This window comes from Molothrus aeneus, chromosome 1 (genome assembly GCF_037042795.1).
Source record: "Molothrus aeneus isolate 106 chromosome 1, BPBGC_Maene_1.0, whole genome shotgun sequence".
NCBI lineage: Eukaryota > Metazoa > Chordata > Aves > Passeriformes > Icteridae > Molothrus > Molothrus aeneus.
In genome coordinates this window covers 70,459,169-70,472,925 of record NC_089646.1, presented here as the reverse complement: position 1 = coordinate 70,472,925, position 13,757 = coordinate 70,459,169, and the positions used below count along the sequence as shown (strand labels likewise).

General features: G+C 39.9%; 1 protein-coding gene across 1 annotated transcript; it reads left to right on the top strand.

Annotated features, from left to right (window-relative positions):
* The first annotated feature begins 5,544 nt into the window (after positions 1-5,544).
* On the top strand, positions 5,545-11,522 carry LOC136562380 (serpin B10-like). The gene is made up of 7 exons (XM_066559178.1): positions 5,545-5,712; positions 6,649-6,762; positions 8,368-8,502; positions 8,899-9,016; positions 9,381-9,523; positions 10,082-10,237; positions 11,076-11,522. The coding sequence occupies exons 1-7, from the start codon at positions 5,545-5,547 to the stop codon at positions 11,478-11,480; spliced, it is 1,239 nt and encodes a 412-aa protein (XP_066415275.1). The 3' UTR covers positions 11,481-11,522.
* Positions 11,523-13,757: the final 2,235 nt, after the last annotated feature.

Sequence of the window (13,757 nt, the reverse complement as noted above, 5' to 3'; positions counted from 1 at the left end):
AAAAACAGAGCAAATATCTAAATGGCTTTCTTAAAAGAGAGTATTTCCTCTATATTCTGCTCTGACACCTAAGTACAAGGCTCCTGTTTAGGATGGGCACCTGTTTAGAAATGCATATTGAAGATACACTGACTTGATATTCACATCCTTCACCTCATAATGTGGCACATCCTTCACGATAGCACTGGAAGGGGAAGATGGGATCAGCTTTCTGATAGAGTAGTTGTGCAGCTGACATACAGTTCCACCCTTTGAGAGATTTCTTTGGAAAAATGACAAGTTTCAGCCAAAGAGCACACAAGCCACACATACATCATGACTCATAATGCAGAACTGTGTATCATGGCTGAGAAATTCAGGCCACTTTTCATATTTTTGGTGTCATCCGTGACCTGTGATACTTTTAAAATGCTCACCACCTGAGTCATTCAAAGGAAAACTGCACCCTTGCATGTGTGGAAACAGTATGCATATTCATTCACAGATAAACCACCCCTTTTCAGATATACAAACCAGTCCTTTATCAGAAGTGCTGTGATTCTTACCAAAGCAGAATTTCTCAGGACAAACATTGCCTTTATTAATTACAGTGCCTAAGCTAAAGCATGTAGAAGTAATACTGAAGTAAGAGGAATTCTGCTGGAACTGTCAAATTTTACCACACCTTTGCCTCTGCAGGTGTGGAACAAAATGCCTCAATAATATTTATACAGGAACCTCACCACACCCTTTGGGAACTCATAAGGTTTTACATAGTGTTAGAGTATGTCAGCAAGGATTGCTTGGCAAGGGAAGGCTTGCAAATTTACTTGTAGGAGGTGCAGAACAGATCACTATCTACTTTGTTTCAAAATAAAGACACGTGTATTATCGACCAAAGCTTTAAAAGGAAAAAGGACACTCAAAGAACTAATATCTCTTTAACTTAAAAATTATATGAGATTTCAGGTTGACACCATCACGCATAAAAATCCTTTACAGCACAGCCCAAAATCTGTTATAATCAGTCTGGGTGATGCATATAGGTTTTTTTTCAGTTGACAATGTTAGGTACAGCTCATGCCATGCTCTCAGTTACACTATGACAGGGTTATCAACCAGGAAAAAGCCCTCCTTAGCACAGAAAATGTTATGTTTCTAGTCATAGAATCATATGCTGAGGTACAAGAGACCCATGAGGATCATTGAGTCCAACCTGCAAAGGATGCCTCAAGAGCCACACAATGTTCCCTGCGAGTGTTGTCCAAATGCTCTTTGAATTCAGACAGGCTCAGTGCTGTGACCATTTCCCTGGGGATCGTGTTCCAGTGCCCAATCATCCTCTGGTCATGAGAGTGAACAGATCAGTTCTTATCCCTCCACTTCCCCTCCAGAGGATGCTGAAGACCACAATGAGGTCACCCCTGAGTCTCCTCTTCTCCAGGCTGAACAGAACAAGTGACCTCAGCCATTCCTCATACGGCTTTCCCTCAAGGCCCTTCATCATCCTCATGGCCCTTCTTTGGACACTCTCCAATAACTCAATGTCTTTTTTATATTGTGGTGTCCAAAACTGCACACAGTATTCAAGGGGAGGCCATACAAATGCAGAGTAGAGCCCTTATCACTCTTAGTATTTTCTCAATTCCTGTGCCCCTGTCCTCCTTACAGTTTTTAAATAAATTACACAGAGATTTAAAACAACAACAAAATCACACGTAAAAAGGGATTAAAATATTAGCAGATTTCAAAACTCTTTTCTTCCCTATGCTTCTTGTATCTCCTAAAGTCTTTTTAAAGGTTTGGAGGTATTTTAAATCCTTTCATGTTTAAAATCTGGCCAACTCTGTCTGAGTCAGAAACTTGAATAGAGTGCTCTGCTGGGTGTATCAGAAATTCTTCCCTGCCAAGTAAATAAATAGTGCTTGTAATTGTAAAAAACACTTGAGGATGTCAGAAAAACTGAAGAGCTTTCCTTCAAAACCACTTTTTCTTTTGATCTACCTGAACACATTAGTCTATACAACACATTAGTTGTGAATTAAATCAGATTTCCAAGAGCTATACAGAGTTGATAGTAAAAATAAGCTACCAATGGACATGAAAACCACCCATGGAAAGTTGCATCCTAAAAATACGGTGTGAGAGCAGAAGCTACCACTTTTCTGTGACAGCAAATCTTTTTCTCAAGACCCTTAAGAAACTTCATAGAGCACTTTATAATGTTCTGTTCAGACATCAAACATATCACCTACTCCTGAACCCAGGCATGAACTGAGCCAGACACTGTGTAGTCAAAATGACGTGTGCAAAGTTACAGTGAAACTGGAGGAAAACAAAATGCTTTTATGCAGCTGGCCAGGGTGCTGGTATCCTGCCAATATTTGCCCTAACCAAATGGAAACATGAATGACTGCAGTGAGAGGGAACACAAGTTTACTTCCCACAGGAAGGAGACTACTAACACAAATATAAGTCTCCTAGTGTGCTGCTGTGTTGACTTAGTAAGGAGTGGGAGCACCGCCGTTACTGAGTCAGCAGTAGCATCCCACAGTGAGTTGTGTCCTCCAGAGATGCTAATTTAAATGGATATTAGAAAATATTATCAACCCATCATGTTGATAAAGCATATTTTGTCTTCTGAGATGAGTATAATTTTAGTTACTCAGTATGTTTTTCTTATTTTTATGTCCTAACCACTAAGAGGTGTTCTAAAAAGGTAGCTGTAAAACCTTGTGCAAAAGCACAAACCTCTCATTCAGCCTAACCCAGCATTTCTGTGTAAACAGAACACCTCAGTCACTTCTTGTAAGGCAGCAAGCAGTAGCACTAGTTAGCAAATTAAGTTCATCCCCACTTTATAAGCAGAAAATCCACACCAATTGCTTTAAGGGATGAAGTCTTTTCAAGATATCTATCACTCTTCAACAACAGGGCTAAATTTGCAAAGATTACTCAAATCATTTATGCTTTGGAAACCATTTAAGGCCAATGTAAACAGATTACAACTTTCCCAGGCGCTATGGGAGCAATTAGTTCTGCAGTGAACACCTCTCCTACACTATGCTGCTCTCTGCAAAACGTAACAGGTACATCAAATTACAACTCACACTGAAACATGCCCCTTTTGCCTAGCTACCATTTCAAAATATCTGAGGGGCAGGAGAACACCATCCAATTAAAGTAATGTGGCTCCTCACAGGTAGGAAAACAACTTTAGCAAAGCTTTCAATTCCCAAGTTACATTGATACAGAAGTGTTACTATTGTCAAGGGATCCCTCCTATGCCCCGCACCAAATTTTGTAGGTATTTCCATGGTTCATTCCTCATTATGAGATCCTTCATGCAAACCTCTACCCTACAACATAAATCCACGTTGAATGTACGCTCACAGACAGCAGATCAGAAGAAAGCTCTCCAAAGGCATTTTATGCTGAGGAAATAGACTTTGTGAGTGAATCCTGCTCAGTGTTGGGGAAGTATCCAATTCCTACTCAGGTTTTCAAGGTGGAGGTATCAACAGTGAAGAGAGAAAAAATGAAATAAAGGGCAAGGTAGGATTTTAAAGGGTGTTTCAGTTAGGAGTCAGAGTGGGGACGAACAGATACAGGAAGGACTACAGAAGAATGATTGCAAGGAAAATCAGGGAAGGAGGTATTTTAGTAGCCCAGGAAAGAAGAAAAAGAAGATTTAACAGAATATTAATCGCTGGAATGGAAAATAAGGAATAGATCTCCGATGTGCTACATGGGCCAAACAGCTTCCAGACTGGGTGGAGAAATAGAAGTCTAATCTAAGACCCACACTAAGTTCAAGGGATGTTGCCCACTGCTAATACAAGTCAGGGTCCAGTGCCTACGTTTTAACCTTCCCTATCTCACAGTTACAGAGTTTCCCTGGCTGTACAGTCTTAGAATCCTCCAAAACTAACAAAACCCTTTTTCCAAAAGAGAAACCCACCAGGAATGACAAATACTTTCTCAGAAGGAAGCAGGCAGTAGAAAAACTCACACATAAGAGGTCCCTTTCTTTTTTTGTCTGTCTGTTTCTCAGAGATAAATTCTGTAATACAATCCATAAAATAAGTAGGTCAGTGACTGCCTTTTTTTAAACTCTCCAAACCACAAAGGAAAGATTGTTCAAAGTAGTGTGGGTTCAAGTTGTTACTAGCCTGTTGCCACAAAAGTGTTTATAGAAATACTTAAGCAGTCACTTTTGTAAAATTCTTCTATGGTATCATTCTTACCAACACTTCACATCCTACTCTGAGGTGATTCAGTTCTTCCACAGGGATGTGGCCTATAGGGCAAATCTCATTGCAGAGTCATGAGTCATAAGAACCTTTGCAGAACTGGCCAGGCGCACTATAAATTCATCCTACCCTTCCTGTCAACTGCAGAAACCTTGGAGACACCCAGAGCAGCAGTCTTTCTTCCCACACAAAACAAGGTACTGTAATGACTTCTAGATACTATTTATTTTACTTATTCTTGTCTGATGTTGCTTTGTTGACGAATAGGAAAAAAGGAAGCGGGTATCTGAACTGGAAACAACTAATGCTTGGGAAAAGTAATTAACTTGGGATTGCACGGGCATAGCCTAGAAGATGAGTCTTAAAAATATACAGGAAGACAACTTATTGTTCAGAGTTCTATAATTTCTAGAGCTCACTGACTAGCATATATATCACAGCACCCTTAGAACCATTGTGTTTGCCTAAGTCAGGTAATTTGTTCTTGTACTCTTTAGTGCTTAGAAGTACTAGTTTGGCTCCTGGTTTGCAAGCTATTAGGGTCACAAACTATCTTTTATTCTAATGTCATCCTATACCAACCAGAATAGCTCTTAGTCTCTGACTAGAACCCTCAGCTAACCTGCAAGGCAAATAACAAATAGTAGCCTTTGTGGTCTGCTGAATATAGAAAGCTTCTATTGCAGAAGAACTGGGAAGCTAGGATCTGGGCTAGTGCTGTAAGACAGGGTTTCAAGACATTTTTAAAAGTCAGAAAGGTAATTCAGGATGCTTAGCATGCAATAGTTGGGGCAGTGCTTGCTCAAGTGTAGGAGTGAAGGAGAGTTTTGTCTTGACCTAAAGGAATAGTTTGACTGCTCCTGTTACCAGAGTATTTGTTCACTACAGAGATGGGCATCAAAAGACTCTTAAACAAATTGAAGCATAAAATTTGTCCTAAGAGACACTTTCTCGGTGGTCTCTAGCCTAGGTTTGCTGAGTAATCAAAAAATCAAAATTTGCTATCAACTATCACTCCAAGATGCTGTAAAGGGCAGTGCAATAAATTTCCTGGTGAACAAATATGAAACACAGTTAGAGGCTGGTTCATCCCTAAAAATGATAGCTGTTGCCATCAGTGAAACATGGACATGCTAAACTTTGCGTGACTTTATAATAGTTAATGCTCCTCACTCTTTATATAAGCAATTTTAGAAAGCTTTTTAATCACAAAAAAGTTCAAACAGTGAAGAGGAGCTTCTAAAAAAATAGCAATCACAGTTAGTGGTTCATTAATAGCATCTTTTCTGCCTTTCTGTGCAGCTTCAGGACAATGGATACACTGAATAAAGCAAACACAAGCTTTGCTCTTGACTTTTTCAAACAGCAATTGCAGGAAGATGGTGACAAGAATATATTGTTCTCTCCTTGGAGCATTTCATCTGCCCTGGCTACTGTTTATTTGGGAGCCAAAGGTAACACTGCAGACGAGATGGCAAAGGTGAGTCTGGGCTTCAAAAGTAGCTGTCTGAAAGGGTTGATCTCTTGGAGTAATGTCCTCCATGCCAGAAATTTGCTGTGTTGAAACAGAGGAAAAGAGTTTTCTCTATAGTTATTTCAAGTTTTACACTTTGCTAAACATAAATCCACATCTACAAGGTTAGAGAAAAACTGTGTTGAGACTACTATCCTTTCTTTGGAGTATGTATTTTACAGGCAAAATTACGTACTGAAATGCCAAGTCACACTTGTTCAAAGCTTATAGCGTCATCAGAGGACAGTGAGAACAGTCCCAATGCTTGGTTGTTAAACACCTAATGCAGGTACCTAGCTTCTGTTGGAGGAAGGGAGGCTTGTGAGTTTGCTTCTGCTGTGGCAGAAGTTGTCCCACCTGCAGTGATCTAACTCCCGATTTATAGGACAATAAAGACCCAGCAGGGTAAAAAAAGAGTGATCTTCTGTTAGGATGAAGGGAAAACAAAACAAAACAAAACAAAAGACTCAGCTCTTTTGAAAAGTGTTCCAAGGTTGTTTGCACCCCTATGTAGCCTGGTTAAGGTGAACAAGTCCAGAGAAAGGGATTTAAGGCATGGAACTGCCTGTACACTTTTCAGGCTTTTTGACGCATAGCAGAGCTCCATTAAGACTTCTCCTTTGGTAGACTCCATCAGGGCATAACTCAAAGCAGGCAGATTCCTCAACAAAGGCCAGGTACCTAAGAGTTTCGCCCTGCAGCCCTCAGCTTAGTTTGCACAAGCTATTTTGTACACATGGGCATTGAGACCTAGACAAAGATTTCATATTCAGTAAGGACTGGACACAAGAATAAAATCTGAGCTTGACTGTCATCATTACTAGTCCCTTTGATGTCACTGAAAAATTCACTGAAACAGCAAGTTTTCTATTGTTACATTTCTTATTGCTTTTTCCACTACAGGTACTTCACTTCAACAAAGCTGAAGAAGCCAAAAATGTCACCACAACCATAAGAATGCAGGTCTATGCCAGAACAGAAGAGAGTCTATCAAATCGACGTGCATGTTTCCAGAAGGTATCTCACCCAAACTGGTGATCAAGCTAAGGGCATAGCCACATTTTCTCCTGTATTTTCCTTCCACATTTGTGTTTGCTTATGTTTGCTTTCCTCAGATTCAGTATACAAAATTAATTGGTGCAGCATTGTGTGATACCTTCAACTAATGCAACGCTTATTGCATGCTTCCCCCTTTTACACAGAATTGCATAATCTAACCTCAAATTTGCAAAATTTAACATTTGATGATCAATAGATCTTCTGATCTTTTTCCTTTAGCTCTGAGGACAGATTTCTTTCTCAAACTATTACTATTCAAAAGCTAGCACAGTTCTTACCGCAGAGAGCTAATCCCAAGAAAAGAAATGTTCTTCCACACATTTGATTGCAGCATCAAGACAAAGAAAACCAGAACACTAACTTTTCCAGGCTACCTATTCTTGATCTGTTTCAGAAATTTGCCTTCATTTCAGTTGAGAAGTTAACAGTATAAATTTACGTGTTGGGATTTTCCAAAGTAGACCAGTTGCCTGCAATAAATCTAAGACAAATGGGAATAATTTTATTCCTGAGATAAGCCTTTGCCATACTGGCAAGCATTTTGTCTCAATTTGTATGTGATTTAACATAGCAGAACAATACAGAAGAGCAAATGTAATCCCTCTGAGTCAGAAAAGGCTTTTTCCTAGTTTACAATTCAAAGATGGTGATATCAAATTCTTCTCCCTGCTCTTTCCCGTCATCCTTATTCTCTAGGGGGTTGAGCTGTTTCCCTGCAATCTGCCCACAAAACCCCAACTGTTGCTAGTTTTGATGAATGGATCTGCATCCCACAGCCAAATCCCATGGTGGGAAGATTTATTTTAGGGGTTATGTCAACATCTCATTTGCATGGCATGAACAGGAAAGGGATTGCTCCTCACGAGTAACACTTGCCCTCACTGTAAGAATTACAGAGTGCTATGGGTTCTAACACTCTGGAGATTTAAGGGTCTGTTTGTGCCTCTAATTCTGATAAAATGATGAGATGAATACAGCACAGGTTCAGATTTTAAATTTACTAACTCACAGCTTATTCCTTGAGCTCATTGGAGACTCTGAACCCACATTCATTTAATCCTGTCACTTCAATATAGAGAATTTACTGCAATTACTGAAATATAAAAAAAACCCCAAACCATTATGAGAGACATTAAGAAATTTAGGGGCAAACCTTCCATGTAACACTACTTTCATAAATTAAGGGAGTGATAGAGCCAAGTCTCACACATTGTTTAAGAATTACTCTCTGACTTTTGTTTTCTGGATGTCCAAAGTTTCACAATATCCACTTATAAACCCTTAAATATTTTACATAATTCAGGCTCTTAACACTTACATTCCAAGATACCCACACACTGAGTGTCTATGTGTGTCTATACCACACCTGCAACTTCTAATACTTTAAAATTATTCTTTTATTTCATTTTATTTATGATGTCTAGTTTAGAGCACCTCTTCTGTTGTAATATAGGTAACAGATCACCCAAGGAGAATTACTTTACTTGGATCTGTGTGAAGGAAAAAAACCAGAATTTTTACACAACAGATGAATAATGTCCTTTTTATTTCTATTTCTCCAAGACAGAGATTGGCAAATCAGATAATATCCATACTGGATTTAAAGCACTCAGCTTTGAAATCAACCAACCCAGTAGAAGCTACCTACTTAAAAGTGTCAACCAGCTATATGGAGAAAAATCATTGCCTTTCAGCAAGGTAATACTTTTATTTAGATTATGCAGTGTCATTTAATCTTCATGATCAACCTATGGCAACATAAGCTATATACTTTAAATATTTTTGCTACATTTGCAAATTATGTTATTATCCTTAACATTAACATTTTCTATGATACTTTTCCTTAGACTTTGGACACTAAAATTTTAGTTTTTTGGAATGTGTATCTAATTTCAGAGTGGTTTGTAGATGTAGTTAGATGAGAATGTTTAAATTGAGTGTTTCCACTAAAAAAATTGTTCGAGAAAGGAACTAAAAACTTTGTTCCTTTGAGAAAACACTGTGCTTGTGCCCATGTAATTTTCATCTCTGGCTGTAATAGTACTCATATTGGCAGGCAGCAAACCTAAGTTAGGTGTCTCTATTGCCCTGCAGGAATACTTATTTTTAGCCAAGAGATATTACGGTGCAGAGCCACAATCAGTCGACTTTGTGGGAGCAGCAGATGCAGTCAGGAGAGACATCAATTCCAGTGTTGAACAACAGACTGAAGGTGAGTTCCAGCCTCTCCTCTCCAAATCAAAAAGGAGTCATTTTGGCTTCACTGTGCCCAAGGGGCCCATGGCAGGTAAACAATTCACCTCAGAAAGGTAAATCAGACTTTTTCTAAATTACTCATCTACCAACAAGCTCTTACTAAAATTAGTGTCCTCCATCTCAGTGTGTGAGGAATATGTCTCATTCTTTGCAAATCATGGTTACCTCAGTAACTACATATTTGCAAAGAATCTCAAGCTAGATGAGTGCTATGGCAGCACTTAAAATTTCCCTGGTTTATATCCCCAGAAACTGTGCCAGCTCTTAGACTGAAACAGTGAAACTGCACAGATATGTGAATGTCCCTCTGTTTTCTCTAGGTAAAATCCAGAATCTGCTGCCTCCTGGATCCGTAGATTCACTCACCAGCCTAGTCCTGATAAATGCACTCTACTTCAAAGGAAACTGGGCAACAAAGTTTGAAGCTGCAGCTACCAGGCAAAGGCCTTTCAGAATAAACATGGTATGGCAATATACTGCCCTATTTCCTACAATGCAGGTGGAAAAACTTGAAAAAGATGGGGGGAGAGGAGGGGAAGGGAGAAATCCTGTCACCCTTTAAATCCATGTGGCAGTATAGTTATTTCATTTAAAGCATACAGTGCATTCAGTATATTTATTTCACCACTTTCAACACTAAAACTGTACACACATACCAGGCCCTGAGGCACTAGCAAATTATCAGAAGCTGACTTCAAAAAAGCTTCCATTCTCCAAAGGTAGGAAAAAATAGAGGAGAACAAAACTGTATGGGTTAGTTCTTTACATGTTCACTTTTAACCATTCAGCAAATCAGAGTGGCATACAGTTTCCTACAATTGGTGTCATCTGAGACATCTCAGATAGCATGCCATGCCTCCCAGTGCCTTGCAGGGATCCTCTGAAGATCCTGTGTTCTGTGTCCTACCCATTAGGATGTCTCAGACACATTGGGCAGTTTGTAGAGTAAACTGTGCTACTTTAACTTAGTCTTTTACTGTTCAGAGTATAAATGTAAAACATTCCATTTGATTTGTTGCAGCATACAACTAAACCAGTGCCCATGATGTACCTGAGGGATAAATTTAACTTAAACTACATAGAATCAGTTCAGGCTGATGTTCTTGAGCTTCCATACGTCAATAATGACCTCAGCATGTTCATCCTGCTACCGAGTGACATCTCCGGCTTACAAAAGGTAAAAAAATTGAGAACATAATTGCTGTGAAAAAGTAAGTGTGTCATTATCTTCTTACTTAATGCATGTGTGAGGTAAAAGACCAGGCTGTAGTCATGGTTCTAGGAAGGAGGATACTGATGAGGCTGAAGGTAAAGCAAATCCAAAATCTGGTCCAGTACTGTGAGCTTGAAGCTCTTGACGCTCAGACTAGATTTCTTAGTCTTGGAAGCCAGCATGTCTGTGCTTACTAAAGTTCGTAAGTCCCGGAAACAGGTAACCCAAACCCCGTAAGATTACCTCTTTTCCAGAAGAACAAAAATGAATACACAAAACCAGCCCTGCTGAGATCCACTGTCCACACCAATTCAGACAGATATGATTTCATTCTGGAAAAAACCCACCAAAAATTGGGCAGCCTCTGTTATGTTCCAGGATGTCCGGAACTAATGCGTATGGATACTGCCACCTTCTGTAAAAAGCCTGATTCTGCCTTTGGATAACAAACCCTTAAGAAATTTTAATTTTTAAAGTGTTGTGTGGGGGGCAGGAGAAAGCTCTTTTCAGTGAATTCTAAAATGTGGGGAAGACAGTCCTGGGAACAGAAGAACAGCCAGACTATCATAGCTCTGCTATATTCCCTGACAGTTACTGAGAGCATTTCAAATATTGCATTGATATATCATAGAACAACATTCTCCTTTAGAACAACATATCTCCAAACTGCTGTTTCATTACTGTTTTTCTTGTACTCTTACAACCTCTTGAAAAGTTCTCCATTTAAGAGAAGAAGTAGCCTGTAGAGCACACGTTTTGGAACATATTTTAATTTTCTGATTTTTTTTTTTACTTACTGCAGCTAGAAAGAGAATTGACTTTTGAAAACTTGTCTGCATGGACAAATCCAGAACTAATGGAAAAAATGAACATGGAAGTTTATCTGCCCAGGTTCACGTTAGAAGAGAAATATGACCTCAAATCTACTTTGAGCAGGATGGGGATACAAGATGCCTTCACAGAAGGTCAAGCTGATTTCACAGCAATGTCCAAGACTGGTGATCTGTTTTTGTCACAAGTTTTCCACAAGTGTTACCTGGAAGTCAATGAAGAAGGCACAGAGGCAGCAGCTGCCAGTGCGTCAACACTGGCATCGCGAAGTCTTGGTGCTACTATTATCTTTTTGGCAGATCACCCTTTCCTTTTCTTTATCAGGCACAACAAGACCAAGACTATCCTCTTCTTGGGAAGGTTTTCTTCCCCATAGAAGCTCGATTACTAAACAGGTTATTGCAACAACAAAAATGAACTAAATACACACCACAAAGAACCTCTCAATAGCCTGTGCACTTCTTAATTTTCCTGTACTGTTGACAAACCTCTCAATGTTAGAAGAGAGTATTTATGAAAAATAACCTCAAATGTATGCCTCTGGCTCGTTTTCCTGGCCAAAAACCCCCAAAATGCTAGCACTACACACTAAGTACCCAACTGTGCAAAGAAGAACATTACTGTGTCTTTTTAGCACTTTCTGAACCTGAACTTTGACAATTCAGAACAGACTGAGTTGAGCTCGACCAGTAATTTTAAAGTTTTGATACCTAAGAAGACGAAAACCCAGGAAAATCTTGCAGAATGCTGCTGCATCTCCATTGGTTTCAGCTTATGCTGATCCCCAAAGCAGGCTACTCACCCACATTCTTGTCAGTTTTTTACCAACTCTGGTAAAAAACTGCAGCCTGGCAGAACTGGCAATGAAATAAACCTGCAAAATCACCTTTGTTCCTGATAGTGGTGCTTCTTTTTTTGCTCGAAAAGTGGTTAACACATGTACTTTCTAATCTCTATGCCACAGCAACTGGAAAATATTTAACAGCACAATAGAACTAGGAAAATAAAACACATGTGCCTCACAACCTTCTCCTTTGTAAACTTTCACCCTTACAACACTATGCCCAGCCTAGCAGTGTGCTGCTTTGCTCTCATTTTAATTTGCCACTTATTCACTGGTTTGAGACAAGAAAAAATAGGAGAACCAAGTCTACAGCTAATACAAGTAATACTAATGGCCATAAGTGCTTTCTGGAAGATGAATGTGAATCTCCCAGGTCATATTTACTCCTGTCACTGCTCTTTCTCCTAAGAGAGTGCCCTGATCAATCATGCATGTTTGCAGGGAATGCTCCTGACTATATGAATTCACAACAGACAGCAAAGGACCAGGTTTCTTAAGGACTTGCACACACCAACAGCTATCTTACTACAAACACATTTTCTTGAAACAGCAGAAACTCCCTTTTCCTGGCAGAGACTGCTGACTGTCCCTGCATCCTTTCTCTTTTCATTCAAGTGGTCAGCTGCTCCCAGGGTCCCTTCTGGCTCTGCTTCCCAAATGGGAAGGAACATAGGAAAAGTGTTATGAAGCACGTACTTTATCCCTATAGAGCCCCAAGAGAAATGCCTTCTGCCTGTCTCAGCTGTGAAACATGACACTGGATCCCTGTGCATTCAGTCCAATTCTGCCATGCCCTCCTTCACCTCATGGAAGAGCAGCATTTCCCCATGGATAAGCCTCTAAGCACTTCCTGATATGCCTTGGGAATAAAGACAGAAAAGTCACAACTGGAAGGCCAAGGAGAAACAAAACTATGACAACATGGACACAGACTCACTCAGGCCTTTAAAGTCAATGGAAATATGAGTCATCTTTTCTCCCTCCTTCACTATTTTAAGCATGGTTGCAAAGATGACACAGTTGATGTCCTTTTGGCAATGCCATATGATTACTGAGTGGCAGTGGCCACAACATATGAAAAGTGAGTTGTACATTAGGGAACAACTTTTTCCCGGGGTGAAGAGCAGTGCTGGAAATGTTGTGGGATCTTCATCCTTGGAAGGGCTATGGCTAACCTTATCTACTCATGGCCCTGCTCCAAGCAGGAGGTTGATCTCTGGATGCCCCTTTCAGTTAATATCTGTGATTCTTTTTTTCTCTCTTGTCAAAACCACTCTGCCTTGCAATCTCCCTTTCTCACCATGTATGGCTTCCTTGCATCTTAACTAGCAAAGGCAACTATATTGCTCGCACATATATCTCTGGGACTTGGGGGTCTCCTGGCTTGGGCTTTCTCACCACCTAACCATTCAGTTGACTTTTCTCCTATCCAGATTTGTGGGGAACGTACTCACCATACTAAAACTAGCACTTGTTTAATTTCTGGCATTTCTTCACTGCCTTGCACAACACTGATTTTTGACATTTTTTAGAATTCTTGACCCACTGTATTCCTGTAATCAGGCTTGCAGTAAAATGCTTAGCAAACAGTACAATTTCCTTCCTTTCCTGCTCCTTCCGCTACCCTCTAGAGTCTTAGAGTTGTTACCACCTTGTTCTTCTTCCATCACTGTGTCTCTTCTGGGACTTCAAAATGACAGCTCTTGTGCCATGTTTACCTCTCTTGTGTCTCCGTCTTTGCTTGAGCCCTCCCAGCAGGGTTGTTTCAATTCTTGCCCTCTTCCTTATTGTGCAGCAACTCAGGGTTTT